A 15,298-nucleotide genomic window follows, 5' to 3' on the forward strand; every position below is an offset into this window, starting at 1 on the left:
AAATTAAAATAAAAGATCAATTTATTAAAAAACAAATTAAAATGATTATTTCGAAATTAACTTTTTAATTTTTCGAATAATATTTATTGCCTAATTAATAGTAATCACTATAGTAAGGAAGCTCAGCCATACACAGTAAGACACATTAGTACTCACTAAAATGAACACGTGTCGTCTATCCAGTGGTGCAGCACCACAAAAGTACACAATTGCAGGAATGTTAATTACCATGACTGTCCCTCTCCTTCTTATCGATCTGTTTCTTTCCAGAGCTGTGCAGGAGCCCGGAAAACCACCTCTCTCTCTCTCTCTCTCTCTGAGGTAATCTATCGATCCCAATCTCTTTCGAACTTCTCTCTCTATGGATTCCTCTGAATTTGGAGAAACCTAATTTAAAGATTAGAAATTGGCTCTTTTGATTTTCTCTTCCAAGTTTCTATAAATATTTTGCAAATCTGGGAGGAATTTGGATCGCATTTCCGCTTGCTCGATTTTCCCCAATTTTGTATTGTAGTCTCTGCATTTTCCGCAATTTAGGTTTGAACTGTGTGTACGAACGCTTTGTTTGAGTCTCTCTTTTACTGATATTATTCACTGCTTTATTATCTGGCTCTAGGTGTTCGAATTGGTGAAAATCTGGTATGATTTCAAATTCAGGATCCATGGAACATGCCGAGCTAACCACGGAACAGGTTGGTGCTCCGGTCCAGTCCGCTTCATTTGCTTTGTTTGTACGAATTTGGTGTGAAGCGGGATTTAACCTTTTTTTTTTTTTTTAAATTTTAAAATAGGGATTGTTTAGTACCGATAAGTGCACATCCCTGGATCATGAACTTGCTGATTTTCGGGTGGGAAAAAAAAAAACAGAACTTTGGAAATGGGTTTAGTGGAAATATAAAAGGTGGTGGTGCTACGGTTTTAGGATTCCTGTTGATTACAAATAACATGTAATTTCCAATTATGAGTAGAAGAATCTGAGTTTTTGGGCACTGGTTGTTAACTTTACTCATAAAGAGTTTTAGTCTGAGAAGTACAGCATGTTAGAAACTGACAGACTAGTTCAACTTTCGCATTGTGTAATTGACACTGACTAAACTTTCGGTCTTAGCAGTCTGATATTGGAACCTGCATGTCGCTACAAGGGACATGTATTATAGAGTACTAATGATATTATATTTGAATGGAGTTATATGCTTCCATATTGTCTGAAAAGCAAATTTCTTTCATGAGTGATGCTAGATACAGTCATAGGTTGTGCAAGTGCCGCACACTCCTTTTGAAAATGAGTGGGGTCCACTATTAAAAAATTAATTTTTTCATGTGGGTCATATATTTACTCACTTTTTTTAAAAGAAATGCACGGCACTTGTGCATACTATGATTGCAAATATCATTTCTCTTCTTTCATTGTATATGTGAAGAATGATAGAATTTGAATAAGATGTTATAGAAGAAGGAAAAGGAAAGTGAAGAATGAGTTAATGGGACCTTTAATTTACTTCACAACCAGTTACTTTAAAAAACCAATATTTCTTCATAGACACGAGAAATATTGTAGAAATTTTCCCTGTTGGTTAGCCTTGAAATATGTTTTCATGAATTCCAATTTTGGATCATTTTATCATGTGCCGTGTTACTCCTTATTTCGTGCTCTATAAGAACTTAAATATTTAAATATTTTTGATAATTACTTAAATATTTAAATCTGATATTAACATTTAGCTATCATAGAAGTTTACATAAACAAGTCTGTTTTGATCAATATATTTTTCCATTTTCTAGGTGTTGAAGAGGGACATTCCGTGGGAGACATACATGACAACTAAGCTTATCACAGGGACATGCCTTCAGCTGCTAAGACGTTATGATAATAAATCAGAAAGTTATAGAGCTCAACTTCTGGATGATGTAATATTTAATTGCTGTCATGATTTTTGGGCTGGGTACTTTGTTTTGACCACTATAATGATATTCAGAACCTCTTGACCGTCTCTTTTTATCTCATGATTCAAAGAACCTTATATTCCCGCTTTACAGTTGCATTGGTTTGTAATTTTGATGTTTACAATACATTTAATAGAGAATTGCGCCTTTATTATAGTGCAATAACGACTATTTTTGCTTTTCAATAATCTTAATAAGTGGAATCAACCATGGCAGGATGGTCCAGCTTATGTTCGGGTGTTCGTTAGCATTTTACGTGACATTTTTAAGGAGGAAACTGTAGAATATGTTCTGGCATTAATTGATGAAATGCTTACAGGTAATTGGAAGATTTTGGCCTTCAAATTGTGTACATATTATAAAGGAATTAATATTGTTTATTTTTCTTGGACAGCAAACCCAAAAAGAGCAAGATTATTTCATGACAACTCTCTTGCCAATGAAGATACTTATGAACCTTTCTTAAGTTAAGTATCTAAGTAAGCATATTTTTTGATGATAAGAGATTGTTGATGCTGCCATGATTATGGCTTCTCTCCCTCCCTCCCAAACCCCCCCCTCCCCTTCCCCTTTTGTGTATCTAATTTGATGAATCTCTTCTGAGATTAGTTTATTGAATGGAGCTTATCCTTTCTGTCAAAAGCGGCACCTTTACTAGTAACTTTTTCTGATTAAATTTTGAGTTGCTCATACTGATGCTTTCATTTTAATTTCCAAATGCCTAGGAAAATCTCATATTAATCAAAGCTTATTTGTAGATATAAGAAATCTAATCCTCAAAGGACAAATAGAGTGAAATTTTGTCTGATCATTCTTTGCATTATAAAACATCTGCTTTCTTATATTCCACTTTTTACTTAGTAAAATTTAATCAATCTTTGTCAGATAATCCTATGTTTTGTTTTAAACAACGCATTATTGAGATGGTATGCTTGTTTTTGTTTTTTTTTGAATAAGTATTTTTTTTATTTTTTTACTTTTTAATTTTTTTTTTTTTTTTAAAAAAACATATGGCTCTGTCATTCCATCGGTTTTTAATGTTCTTTAAATTTTTTAAAACCTAATCCAACGTTTGGTTAACTTACAGATTGCTTTGGAAGGGTAATTGGTTCATACAAGAGAAGAGCTGTAAGATACTTGCTTTAATAGTAAGGTAGTTTAAATCCGATCCAGCTGAAAATTGAAGTGAAAAGTTTCTGAAGTTAATCAAGTGATTCTTGTATGGATTACTGTTTCATTAACTTTTTTTTTTTTTTTTTTTTTTTTTTGTGATTATAGTGCCAGGTCAAAAACCCAGGATGGCATAATTGCTAATGGGGAAGCCTCAAACTCAAAGAAAAAATCAACTACTATTGACAATGTGTTGGAAGGATTGATAGATTGGCTTTGTGTACAGGTATCATACATTTTTGGACTGGGGGAATGGGATCAGTGTCTAGTTCACACTTGATGGCAGGATATACTCAGCATCATGTTAGTTGTTGTTTCTGTTGTATTGATGTACCCTTGAGACTTCCAGTGCCTCCTTAGACTTCACATTTAAATATTTTCCCTGGCTTTCATAAAAACAACCATGGTTAATTATGATTTACTATGTATATATACACACACTTTATCGATAAAAAAAATATGTACACACACATAAATAGTAAAATTAAAAGATAATATTCTTAGACTGGAAATTCCTCGAGGAATTTATTTGCATACTTGAGGAATTTTTCCAATTTAAAATTCCTCGAGCATGCAGGTTCTATACAGGAGGCCCTGCTAAAAGTTGCAATCCATCAAGTTCAATAATTTGGAAATAAGAGTTCAAAAATGAAAAAGGAAGATGGAACTGCCAAAACTGTCATCTATTCATACATTGACCTTAAGAGTACAAATTTATGAACTTCCACAGAGAGCCCCAGTCCATTGAAAGACTGGCTGTTTATTTTTTTTCGTGCCGACTAATCCACATAATGCAAAAGGTGAGTGGGATATTGTCTTTAATTGTCAGACTGTAATAAGCTGTCAACAATTGAATATTCTGAGGTGGATTTTGTTCCCTGAGCAGTCAAAGATGGGTTACAAGATAATATTTAGTTGCTTCCTTGACAAAGAACTTATCAAGCTGCTACATGATGTAACCCCGAGGGGTAGCTCAATTGGTCAGGCCTTGGGTTTGCTCCCCAATGGTCACTAGTTCGAGTCCCCTCAGGGCCACTGGAGGATTTACCTGGTCGTTAACTTTAGGGCCCCTTGGGATTAGTCGAGGTGCACGTAAGCTGGCCCGGACACCCAAGGTTATAAAAAAAAAATGTTGATGTAAAGAGGCCTTTTTAGCGGAATGAAATGATCATTGGAATGGGATCATTCTTCATACTTGATTTGGTGTTGATTGATATCTAGCTTGACTTGCGTATATAAATTTACAATATTTTTGTTTTGTATAAGTCAGTATGTACATAAATCTATCAAAATATTAAAAATAGTTTTATTTGTGTCTTTGGAAATTTTTTGTACTAGTGGTCAATCAAAGTCTTCATTTTTGTTCTCATGTGTCATTTGGCCTGGAACTAGAAAGGTCCTGAATTCCTCCTCATTGAGCCTTTTTATTTATACTGAAGCAATAAAAAAGAAAATCAAGTTGCACACTTGACTAGTTAGTGCAACCATAAAAAAAAAAAAAAAAAAAAAAAAAAAAAAAAAAAAAAAAAAAAAAAAAAAAGGTCAGCACTATCCACTTGAAGTTAATTATTGCCTGCCATCAACATTTATGCAGAAGTACCATCTGAAATACATAAATGATCCTTTACCCAAAAGAAATCCATATCACTACATCAGAAGTTCTTTGAAAAGACTGTACCAAGGATAGCATAACACTACATATATCAACTAGTCAGATTTTCTTGATTGCTTTTTATATTCTAATACTTTCTTAAGCTAGATATGTAGATACATGCACTTACGTCCAAATAAACAGTGATTGATTCTAGGTATGGGGTACTTGGGGGGGGAGGGGGAGCATTCTTTGGTGGCACAAGCAGCCTATTGGGGCTGTGGAAGAACATTAGACAGGGACGGGGTATTTTCTCTTTATATTTGTGGTGGGGATGGATCCAGGATCAGATTCTGGTGTGACCTTGGTGTGGTGATAGGGCCCTCAAGGACACCTTTTCTGCTATCTATAAGATTGCCGGTGGCCAAGAGGTGCCAATGGCCGAGTTATTCGAGATTTCAGTGATTCTCTTCAGTATAATGTCAATTTCCTTAACGTCGGGTGATCATCGCAGATTGGTGTTGCATGTGTAGGAAGGGGGGTGAATCTGTGGACCATCTATTACTACACTGTGAGATAGCGCGAGGGTTATGGAATGAGATTTTTGGTAGAGTTGACTTGGTGTGGGTTATGCCTGAGACAGTGGTGGAGGTTGTGGCCAGCTAGACAAACTTGAGAGGTATTCCACAGATTAAAGCGGTGTGGAAGATGATCCCTATATGCATCATTTGGTGTTTGTGGCAAGAGCACAATGATCGGGCGCTCGAGAACAAAAGAGAGATCGATGGAGGAATTGAAAGCTTTCTTTACTAGAACTCTTTGTACTTGGGCCATTGCTGTTGACTTTAATGGCCTAGATTTTCATTATTTTCTTATGTCCTTTGCCCCTACTTAGCTAGGGCAAACTTTACATTGTACCAGGCTTTTGCCTATTCTTTGAATACAATATATGTACTTAAAAAAAAAAAAGAACGTCAATTTCCTTAAGGTGGCCCATGATTGGGAGGTTGGTAGTATTTTAAATTTCTTCAACTTATTGTATTCCATGGGATTAGGAAATCAAGAGGTAGGTAGAATGTGGTGAGCTACCTATAAGAAAGGGAAATTTGCAGTTTGGTCTTTCTATAGGATGCTCATGAATTAGGATTGTGATCATTTTTCTTGGAAGAGCATTTGGAGGACTAAGGTGCCTTTAAAGGTTGCTTTCTTTGTATGCACAGCTTTTTGAGGAAGTTTTAATTATGGACTACCTATGGAAACGTTGAGTCATTGTTATTAACTGGTATTGCATGTGTAGAAAAAGTGGTGAAATGGTGGATCATTTGCTACTTCACTGTGAGGTTGCCAGGGCCCTGTGGGATGAGTTCTTTGGAAGAGTTGGTTTGCTTGGGTTATGCCTGCGAAGGTACAGTTGGAGAAGTCTTCATGGTATTCTGCAAATTGCAGCAATTTGAAAGATGGTTTCCGTATGCCTTCCATGGTGCATTTGTAGGGAAAGAAACAACTAGAGCTTCAAAGATAGGAAGCACTCCAGTTGCCTATATACTTGGACTATATCTATTCCCCTATTAGTATTAAGAAAATTTTTACTTAAAAGCAGTCCAAATAAACTTATACAGAAAAATTCTTACATTATGATGTGAATTTAATTAAACTGAGGAGATGAAATTCCAAATAAAACAGTGAAATTTCTGGGAATTATACAGGCATGTTGAATGGCATGAGGTCTTGACATGTAACTTAGGTAAACAACTCCATCAAACATCCCAAATATTTTTATGAACAGACCTAAGCATTTATAATGAGAAATGATTAAATTCTTGATTTAGTGATACCCATTAGAACAGCTGAAACACATCAAAATGTAAATATAAAGGTAAAACTAGCAGACGTCTCATTTGCAAGAAATATTTTTCATGTGATTTATTCTTCTCTAACTGATCCTGCATTTTATTCAGTTATGGTTCTAATGCCAGTTTAAGTTGGATGATACTAATTATCACCCAGTCCTAATGCTGTTTTTATACACAGCTGAGGAAGCCTTCCCATCCTAGTGGCGCTGTCCCTATTGCCATCAGTTGCCTTGCTACATTACTTAAGGAACCTGTGGTCAGATCCTTGTTTGTTCGAGCAGATGGGATTAAGTTGCTCATTCCTTTAATTGCTCCAGCATCCACTCAGCAATCAATTCAGGTAACTTTTGGATGGCAATTACTATTTTGTTTTCAACCAAACTGTTGCCTTGCACTCCTAGCTGTCATGCAGGGTTGGAGTAGAAAATTGGGAGTTTAGTTTATTTGTTCATCCAAACACTATAATAATCTTTTATAGTCCTGAAATTTCTGCTGCTTATCTTTGTTACAGCTCCTGTACGAAACCTGTCTTTGTGTTTGGCTTTTGTCATACTATGAACCTGCAGTTGAGTACATGGCTACTTCAAGGACCTTGCCACGACTAATAGAGGTTGTTAAGAGTTCCACAAAAGAGAAGGTTAGTTTTCAGTCTGCATTCAGTATCCCCCCCCCACAAAACAAACAAAAATATGCATGCTGTAACAGTTTACTTTTATCCTAGTTTCCTATCTTGGCCTTTATCATAGTCATGACGGAACAACATGCAAACTTTCGCATCGTGGAAGCAGATTTAATGCTTGTAAAGTTAGCTTCTAGTTATGCTTATCTACTAATGAAAAAGAATGCTATATATCTGACATTAATGTGTTTGGGCACTCCAATTCTTGCTAGGTTGTCAGAGTGGTTGTCTTGACCTTTAGGAACTTGCTTTGGAAAGAGACATTTGGTGCTCAAATGGTAGACCTTGGACTGCCGCAAATTGTGCAAAGCTTGAAAGTACAAGCATGGAGTGATGAGGTGAGAGAATTAGAAGGTTATATATTTAAATTTGCTTATTGGTTTTTATGAATTTTTAGTAAATTCAATAGCATGGAGCCATAGGGCAATCCTTGAAGGTGTTGGTGATTGTGAGCCTATGTCACGTGTGCATCTGTGTTACTCTTTTGGCAGTGCTCTTCTTTTAATCAGTACATTTGTATGAAGAATTTATTTCACATTTAGCAATGCAATATATAGTCCATATATTGATGTTGATGATGACTAAAGCTTGTAAGAGCTGTATATTTACCTAGACCTAGCTCTGATACCCTGCAGTTGGTTTTATCTCTCCCTTTTTTTTTTCCTCTTTTTCTCAATAAGGTTTTAGCCATACTACTCTGTCTGCTCGTGTTGTTGATAGGTTAATTCTTTTGTCAAACATTTGAACAGTGATATTCATCATGCTCTTCTGAACCTGCATCTTCTTGGTGTGTCATTGACTTTGTTGCACAAGCTTCATTGAATCACTCTTCTTTGTTGGTACAGTCATTGGTTGTTGTCACACAGAACTATGCGAGTTTTCAGAGTTTTTTGTTTGTTTGTTTTTTCATTTCACTTGCCAAATATGTTACATTTAGTGCCTTACAGTTGCATGCATTTTCTCGTTGGATCTATTCTCATGTTACTCTTTACACTTGGACATCCTCACTTTTATTCTTTTATTGGCACCTGGTGTCCGAGAACAAAGTTTCGACTAATTCCCGAGGGTGCAAAGGCCCTTAGCAAGGAGTTTTCCACAAGAACACATTGGGTAATTCAAGGGGAAGTTCCCCTAGTCCGATGCCTCTAAAAATTATTTGCACCCAAGAGGATTTGAACCTTAGACTTGGAGGAAGCACACCGCCAAGACCAAGACCTTTACCACTTGAGCCAACGCCTAAAGGTTATTTTCACTTTTATCTTTGCTACAGCCACAGAGATTATACAAAAGTAATCCCACAAATTGATGTGGCTTCATGTGATCAATTAGATCTACTTTACAATAAAATTAACTTTATAATCTGATGAACCACATCAAGCCATATCATTTTGTGAGATTATTTTTGTGTAATCCCTTTGTGGTTAAAACATTTCTCCTTTTATTATGATTTCTCAGTTTTGAAATTTGTTTTTCTCAATGCTTCTTATCCTAATAGGAGTTGGGGATTTGAAAAGATGTGCTATTGAGTTCCATCAAAAAGACAATTGTTTGAGGTGAAATCATTTTACCAAGTTTCCTTCCTAAAAATGACCCATGTTTCCATTGGAAGAGAATTTGGAGGACTTAGAATTCTTTGAGGGTGTCATTTTTCATGTGGATTGCATCTTTAGGGAAAATTCTCATTAGAGACTACCTCTGCAAGCATCATAACCGTCATGCCATTTTGATATATTGGTGTTGTGTATCCAAAAGAAATGGAGAAACTGCAGATCACCTCATTCATTGTGATATTGCAAGAGGTTTGTGGTGTTTGGTCTTTAAGATGTATGGAGTATAATGGGTTATGCCTAGACAGGGTGGTGGAGGCCTTTGGCATGTTGGAAAAGCAGGTTTAGTTGGAATGTTGGAGTGAGATTTCTTGTTTACCATTTTGCATTTGGAAAGAATTTAATGCCAAAAGTTTTGAGGACTGAGAAGATAAGAGTTGCACTTTACAACTTTGTTTTCTTAAATTTATTATTTGAATGTTATTATCTTTATGCCCTCATTGATGTTCCTTAATTTTCTCGATTTCTCTGTTATTTTCCTTATCTTTGGCTTCTATTGGATCTGTTTTATTTTTGTGCTGCCAAGTTTTTGCAAGACCTGCGAACCCAACACAAACTTGAGAACATATAATAGGGTTAGGGTTCAAGTCATGTCAGGTCAACTTGCTGTTTACTGGTTGGCTGAGTGACCCAATTAGCCCAAAAATGAAAGGTCATTCGGGTCACAGATCACATTTTTTGCTAGAATTCAGTTTTATATTGAAAATGTTGCACTCATTATTATTCTTTACTTAAAGTCTTTGCTTTGTTATCCAGTAGTAGGAATGATCAAATGTTTGTGAATATTTTTTTCCTTTTTCATTCTTTTCATTTTTTATTCTTTTGGTTCAAACGGCTCTTGTCGGGTAATAAAAATGTGTCAAATGGGTTGTGTTGGGCCAACCCTTGAAACAAGCGTACCAAGGTGATTGACCTGTTTAATTATTCGTGTCGACAAAAAATGACACAACCCAACATGAACCCAACCCAACTTTTGAATTTATTATTTGAGTGGTTTTATTTTTCTCCATCGCTGAAGTTTCTAATTTTCTAGATGTTTGTGATCTTTATCCTTATCTTTGACTTCTGTCGGATCTGTTGTGTTGTATACTTCCTAGGTACTTCAATGGTGCCCCTTGCATATTCAAGATATTTGTTTTATATATTAAATAAAATAATGCTTTCTCAAAAAAAAAAAAGAAGCTTTCCCAACATTTTTTACGTATAATTAATGTTGGGTTGCCACCATGCTGAAGATCAAGATTTGATTTGAGTCTACAGCTTTAATAAAATTCTCTAATATAATGGTATTTGATAATAGAAGAGTAAAATTGTACTCACTCAATTATATACTTCCAGCTTTAATGGTATAAATCAAAATACAGGGATCGGCCTTTTGCCACAAAAATATGAACTTCTGGATGCTACCACATTTAGGTGTAAAAATATGGGAAATCTTAATTATGATGTCTCTGCTGCCAATGTGGTAACTCCATTGGATGATCCAAATTTTTTATGCTAAGTTACTGGGTTGGATACCGATGGTTATTTTCTGCCTTTTGCATTTGCTGCACTACTGCAAAACTTGATTACAATTGCTATCAACTAGGCAGTTGATTTTTTCCCCTTTAGTTATATTCTGAATTTATTGTGCTGTGGGTTCTGCTATTATCTTACATCTTGCTGTCTGATGCAAAATCATGACATGAGTCCATGATTTCTTAATCTGGGTCAACTCATTTGCATAGAGTTGATCACGATTGGTAGGATAATGTTTTCTGTGGGCCTTTTTCCTCTAATTTATATCAATTGTTTCAAAGGATCTGTTGGAGGCTCTGAATCAACTGGATGAAGGGCTGAAGGAAAACATTAAGAAATTGAGTTCTTTCGATTTGTACAAGCAAGAAGTCCTCCTTGGTCAACTTGACTGGTCTCCTATGCACAAAGATCCCTCATTTTGGCGTGATAATGTGACGAGATTTGAAGATAATGATTTCCAGGTACTTTTTGACACCCCTTACACCATTCCTTACTCTCTGCTGCAACTCTTCCAAAAGAAGCCTATCAGTGGTTACCTATTTTGTTTCCTATATTTTGTTTGTTGGTATATTTTGTAATGGGGTATCCAATATATTTTAATTTAACTAGTTAAACTTACCAATGGGTCTACTAAAATTGAAGCAGAACCTGTGTCTTGTCCCAACATCTGCAGGTTGATATGTTGAACACGCCTGTGTGCACACATACCACTTTTATGGATAATTTTTGCTTTCCTTTTTAGAATTTCTGCACAATTAAATAAAAAAATAGTAATTTTTAAATTTGATTATAGTTAGTATTTTAATGAGTTCTGACACTCAACCTGGTTGTTTTGGCAAATGAGTCTACAGAAAGTTGTCCCTCTTCTATGAATTGGTGAAACAATTTTGGTAAATGCCTTCAGTGAAAGCATGAAGTTGTATAATGTCACAACCTTGGGGAGCATTATTCGCTGTACCCAACATGGGTCCTAATGAGACATTAGAGATTTAAGTGGGGAGGATTATGATACTTCAAATTGAATTGGATTGGAGTTGATTGAAATTGTGATGGCACTGTATGGAAATGAACTATATAAGTGATAATAGGGAGCCTCAATAGTGATCAATCCTTTTGGGGAATACTATTTCTCTTAGTTTGACAACTCCCCAATAGTATTACAAAATTTTTGTGACTATTAATATATGATTTTCTGTTACAGATTTTGAGGGTCCTCGTTACAATTTTGGATACATCCAGTGATCCAAGGGCTCTAGCTGTTGCTTGCTTTGATCTCTCACAGTTCATCCAGCATCATCCTGCTGGGCGGATCATTGTGATGGACCTCAAGGCAAAGGAAAGGGTGATGAAACTGATGAACCATGAGAATGCGGAGGTTACCAAGAATGCCCTACTCTGCATTCAAAGGCTTTTTCTGGGTGCCAAGTATGCAAGCTTTTTGCAGGTTTAGTTAAATTTCTGTGAACAATAATGGAGTATGTTTTTATGTGCCCATGTACCGTGTCTCCTGTCTCCCCTCTCATATATGCTTCATCTCTTATCGTTTGAGTAACTTATCATCTAGGGCTCTTCTCTTGTCAGAATTTTGGGTTGTGGAAGAGTTTGAAGATTCAATTTGTTCTACTGAATAGTGGAATAATATTTGTGCAGTTGAGATATTAAATAAATCTTTTGTTATCTTGTTTCACTCTCCTTTATGCATGCATTTATCTTTCTGGCTAGTTTGCAAGTTTCAATTGGTTGATAGGTTAAGCCGAGCTTATCAAAGCTTGGCTGACCTAGTTTTGAGTGCTCGCTCTTAGCCCTATTATTGAGACTGTATTGACATGAATGACAAAGATACAGAAGAGAGGGGAGGGTGTCTGTCTCTCTGATGTTCTCGATTTGGTTGGGCAAAGGAGTTGAAATTATTTGAAGCTAGACGAAGAAGTAGCTGAGATTTTATTACAAAGTTTTTAGTAATAATGTTAGCTGGCCTATTTTATTACTCTGAGTTCTTATCTTTTAACTTTCTCTACAACTACGAGTAGTAATAATAACAATAATATTTAAAAAAAAAAAAAAAAAAAAAAAAAAAAAGGCAACAAACTCTGAAACTGCATTTATACCCCTTCAATAACACAAGAAGAAAAAGGAAGTGTTATAATTACAAATAGATTTCATAAAAGAAAGTAGGTTTAGAAAGACAAGTCTTATTGTGCTTGCTTTATTAGTTGGTGTGCTTGTCATTCTCATCTCTCATTTCTACTGTGGCTTACTTTATTGCTTTGTTCTATTGTTGTTGGATCCTGCCTACTAAAAGTTCTTACAAATTGAGGGTCTGTTTTTTACCTTTATACTCGAGCTCTAAACAAGGCAAAGTTCTGCTATTCATTATGATTTTTTTTTTCTTGCTTATGAATCCATTGAAGGAACTTAAAAGGTACAGTTGTCTTTAATTTTATTTATTATTGGCTCAAAAAACAGTTGAGTAGTTCTGCATTTGGATGGACGAGAAAAAGGGGGGGGGGGGTTAATTTTCCAGCAAACAGTATTTATAAGTTTGAAAAAAATATTAAAAATAAATAAATTTGCCTTTTGGCTTTTGAAACATTAAATACAGGTTCAAATTATTGCCTCCTTTTTATTTTATTTTCTATCATATCTCGATCTTGAAGATAATGGTACAAAGGCAGCCTCTCGATGGACGTGCTTTATGGATTGGCACTGGGCCAGAGTTCCTCGGCTTATGCCATTTGTTTGTTTTTTTAGGACAATTTTTAATGGTTGAACGCTTTGTGCTTTTATTCCTTGGAGTTGGAGACAAAGTGCCATGAATTGGGAAAGTAAAGATACGCCGTATGCTGCCAATTTCTATGAATGCAGTGGGGGCTGGAGAACCCTGACCCATCTCTGCCTTCCCCACTAGTTTTCATGATTGATTGGCATTCTCTCCGTCTGTCAATTACCTCTATATCCATGACAATACAGACTGCAGTTGCTTCTGATTTTTCATTCTACAACAGTCCTATTATCTTTTCACGCTACCAAAGGTAAGAATATAAATCATTAAATTTATCAATTTTTAGAATAATTTATAATTTCAGATAGCCTAAATTCAAATTTCGATTATACATTTTCTCCCATTAATTAAATATTCTATGAATGCCTTAGAGCATCTAAGGCCTAGTTTGGATAGAGATACTTCTATCTCATCTCAATATTTAAATATTACAAATATAAAATTTTTCAATTTCAAATCTTTAATTTTTTTGTCTGATCATTATCTAATTATTACAATTTCTCAAACTTTCAAATAAAACATAAAAAATAATTCAACTTTTTTAAATTTTAAAATAAAAATAATATTAAAAAATTTATTTTTTAACAATATATTAACTATATAATATTTTTATTTAATTTTTTTTCTTTCCTTTTTCAAAACTCTATAAAATATTTTAACTCAAATAATTTCTAACTTATTTCATCTCAATTTAAATATCTTACTATTATTTATAAACTATCTCAATTCATTTATCTCACTATTCAGACGAGGCCTAAGTCATGTATTCATATAAAATGTGTTTTTACAGGAGCTAACCTTGATTAAGCCCAACATGCCCAAACCATGTGATGTGGCACACCAAAATGTAAGTTATATATATATATATATATATATATATATATATATATATATATATATATATAAGAGGAACCCTCTTTAGTTGCCAAAAGGTTTGATTGCAGAACTGTGGGTTTGGTGTTATTGCAAAAAGGAATGGTAGGGTACCTTTTAGACCCATTCCAGGAAGTTTCCGGTGAAGCATACATCCTACCTCTTTTTCTCTTAAAATAACCTCACATTCAATGATATTGCACTGCATGTGCTCATGAAGCCTCAAGGAAACTGCAATAAAGTCATCATTTAAGAAGTACTGTTCCTTGTTTAGTAACATAAAATGATTTGTACAACTTTAGGGTTTACAAGATTGGTATAATCATTTAAAAAAAGAATAGAGCACATATGAGATTGGTATGAAAAAAACTTAACTTTTCATGGTAGGCTCTATTTTTTTTTTTAAAAGATTGTACGAAATTTACACACTCTAATATTATATTTAATATTATTTGTCTACTTAAATCTTTATAACAAATAAAAATTAAAATAACTTTAAAAAAATAAAAAGAAAATTCAAATCACCAATTATGAACCGGAGTTGTTCAACCCTAACAAAACTCACCCTTAAAATTTTTCTGAGAATTCCAGCTTCCTCGTGCAAACACAAACATCTGTTCAACGGGAAAAAAGAAGCAATGGAAGGCAATATGCGTGCCACGTCAGACAGTTGGTACATCTCTCCTCCATTGCTTTGACCTTCTCACCCTTTTTCTTCTTATATGTTATGTTCCATGGCATGAATGCATGCATTTTCTGCGCAATCGATCCCCATCCCCATGTGGGATGACAGTTGTTTTAACTTTCCATGAAGATTTGGGTCCCCCACCTTTCCTTTTCATTTTGATAATTATTCTCTTATTCTTAATTTTATAAAAAATAATAATAATAAGATTTTGGTGAGAATTTTATTTTATTTTTCGCCAGTTTTTAATCCATTTTGTTGATGCATGAGATGGGCATCTTTTCATCATCATTATCATAGTCATCATCTCGCTCTCTCCGTTCAAAAGTAAGTAATTACTTCCTAGTCTTCAATCCATTTACAAATGATGACCATCCTCTCAATTCATATAAAAAAGTTAAAAATTAAATAAAATATTGTTAAAATATTATTTTTATTTTAAAATTTAAAAAAATTAAATTATTTATTATATTTTATATAAAAACTTAAAAAAATTATAATAATTAGATGAGATGAGTTGAGAGATTCTTATAATCTCAATAATCTTTTAATATATGAATAAGGTTATCTTTAAAATTTGGCTGCTCGTAGTACTT

General features: G+C 34.4%; 1 protein-coding gene across 2 annotated transcripts; it reads left to right on the forward strand.

Moving 5' to 3' along the window:
* Nucleotides 1-213: 213 nt before the first annotated feature.
* On the forward strand, nucleotides 214-12,049 carry LOC122309855 (V-type proton ATPase subunit H). 2 transcript variants are annotated; one of them, XM_043123568.1, is made up of 12 exons: nucleotides 214-321; nucleotides 617-692; nucleotides 1,783-1,908; nucleotides 2,161-2,263; nucleotides 2,339-2,411; nucleotides 3,032-3,097; nucleotides 3,223-3,340; nucleotides 6,737-6,898; nucleotides 7,070-7,195; nucleotides 7,450-7,575; nucleotides 10,644-10,823; nucleotides 11,564-12,049. In XM_043123568.1, the coding sequence occupies exons 2-12, from the start codon at nucleotides 642-644 to the stop codon at nucleotides 11,810-11,812; spliced, it is 1,380 nt and encodes a 459-aa protein (XP_042979502.1). In that variant the 5' UTR covers nucleotides 214-321; nucleotides 617-641; the 3' UTR covers nucleotides 11,813-12,049. The 2 variants fall into 2 exon arrangements, with proteins under 2 accessions (XP_042979502.1, XP_042979504.1); XM_043123570.1 differs by having other exon boundaries at nucleotides 274-318; nucleotides 611-692.
* Nucleotides 12,050-15,298: the final 3,249 nt, after the last annotated feature.

This window comes from Carya illinoinensis, chromosome 5 (assembly GCF_018687715.1).
Source record: "Carya illinoinensis cultivar Pawnee chromosome 5, C.illinoinensisPawnee_v1, whole genome shotgun sequence".
Classification (NCBI taxonomy): Eukaryota; Viridiplantae; Streptophyta; class Magnoliopsida; order Fagales; family Juglandaceae; genus Carya; species Carya illinoinensis.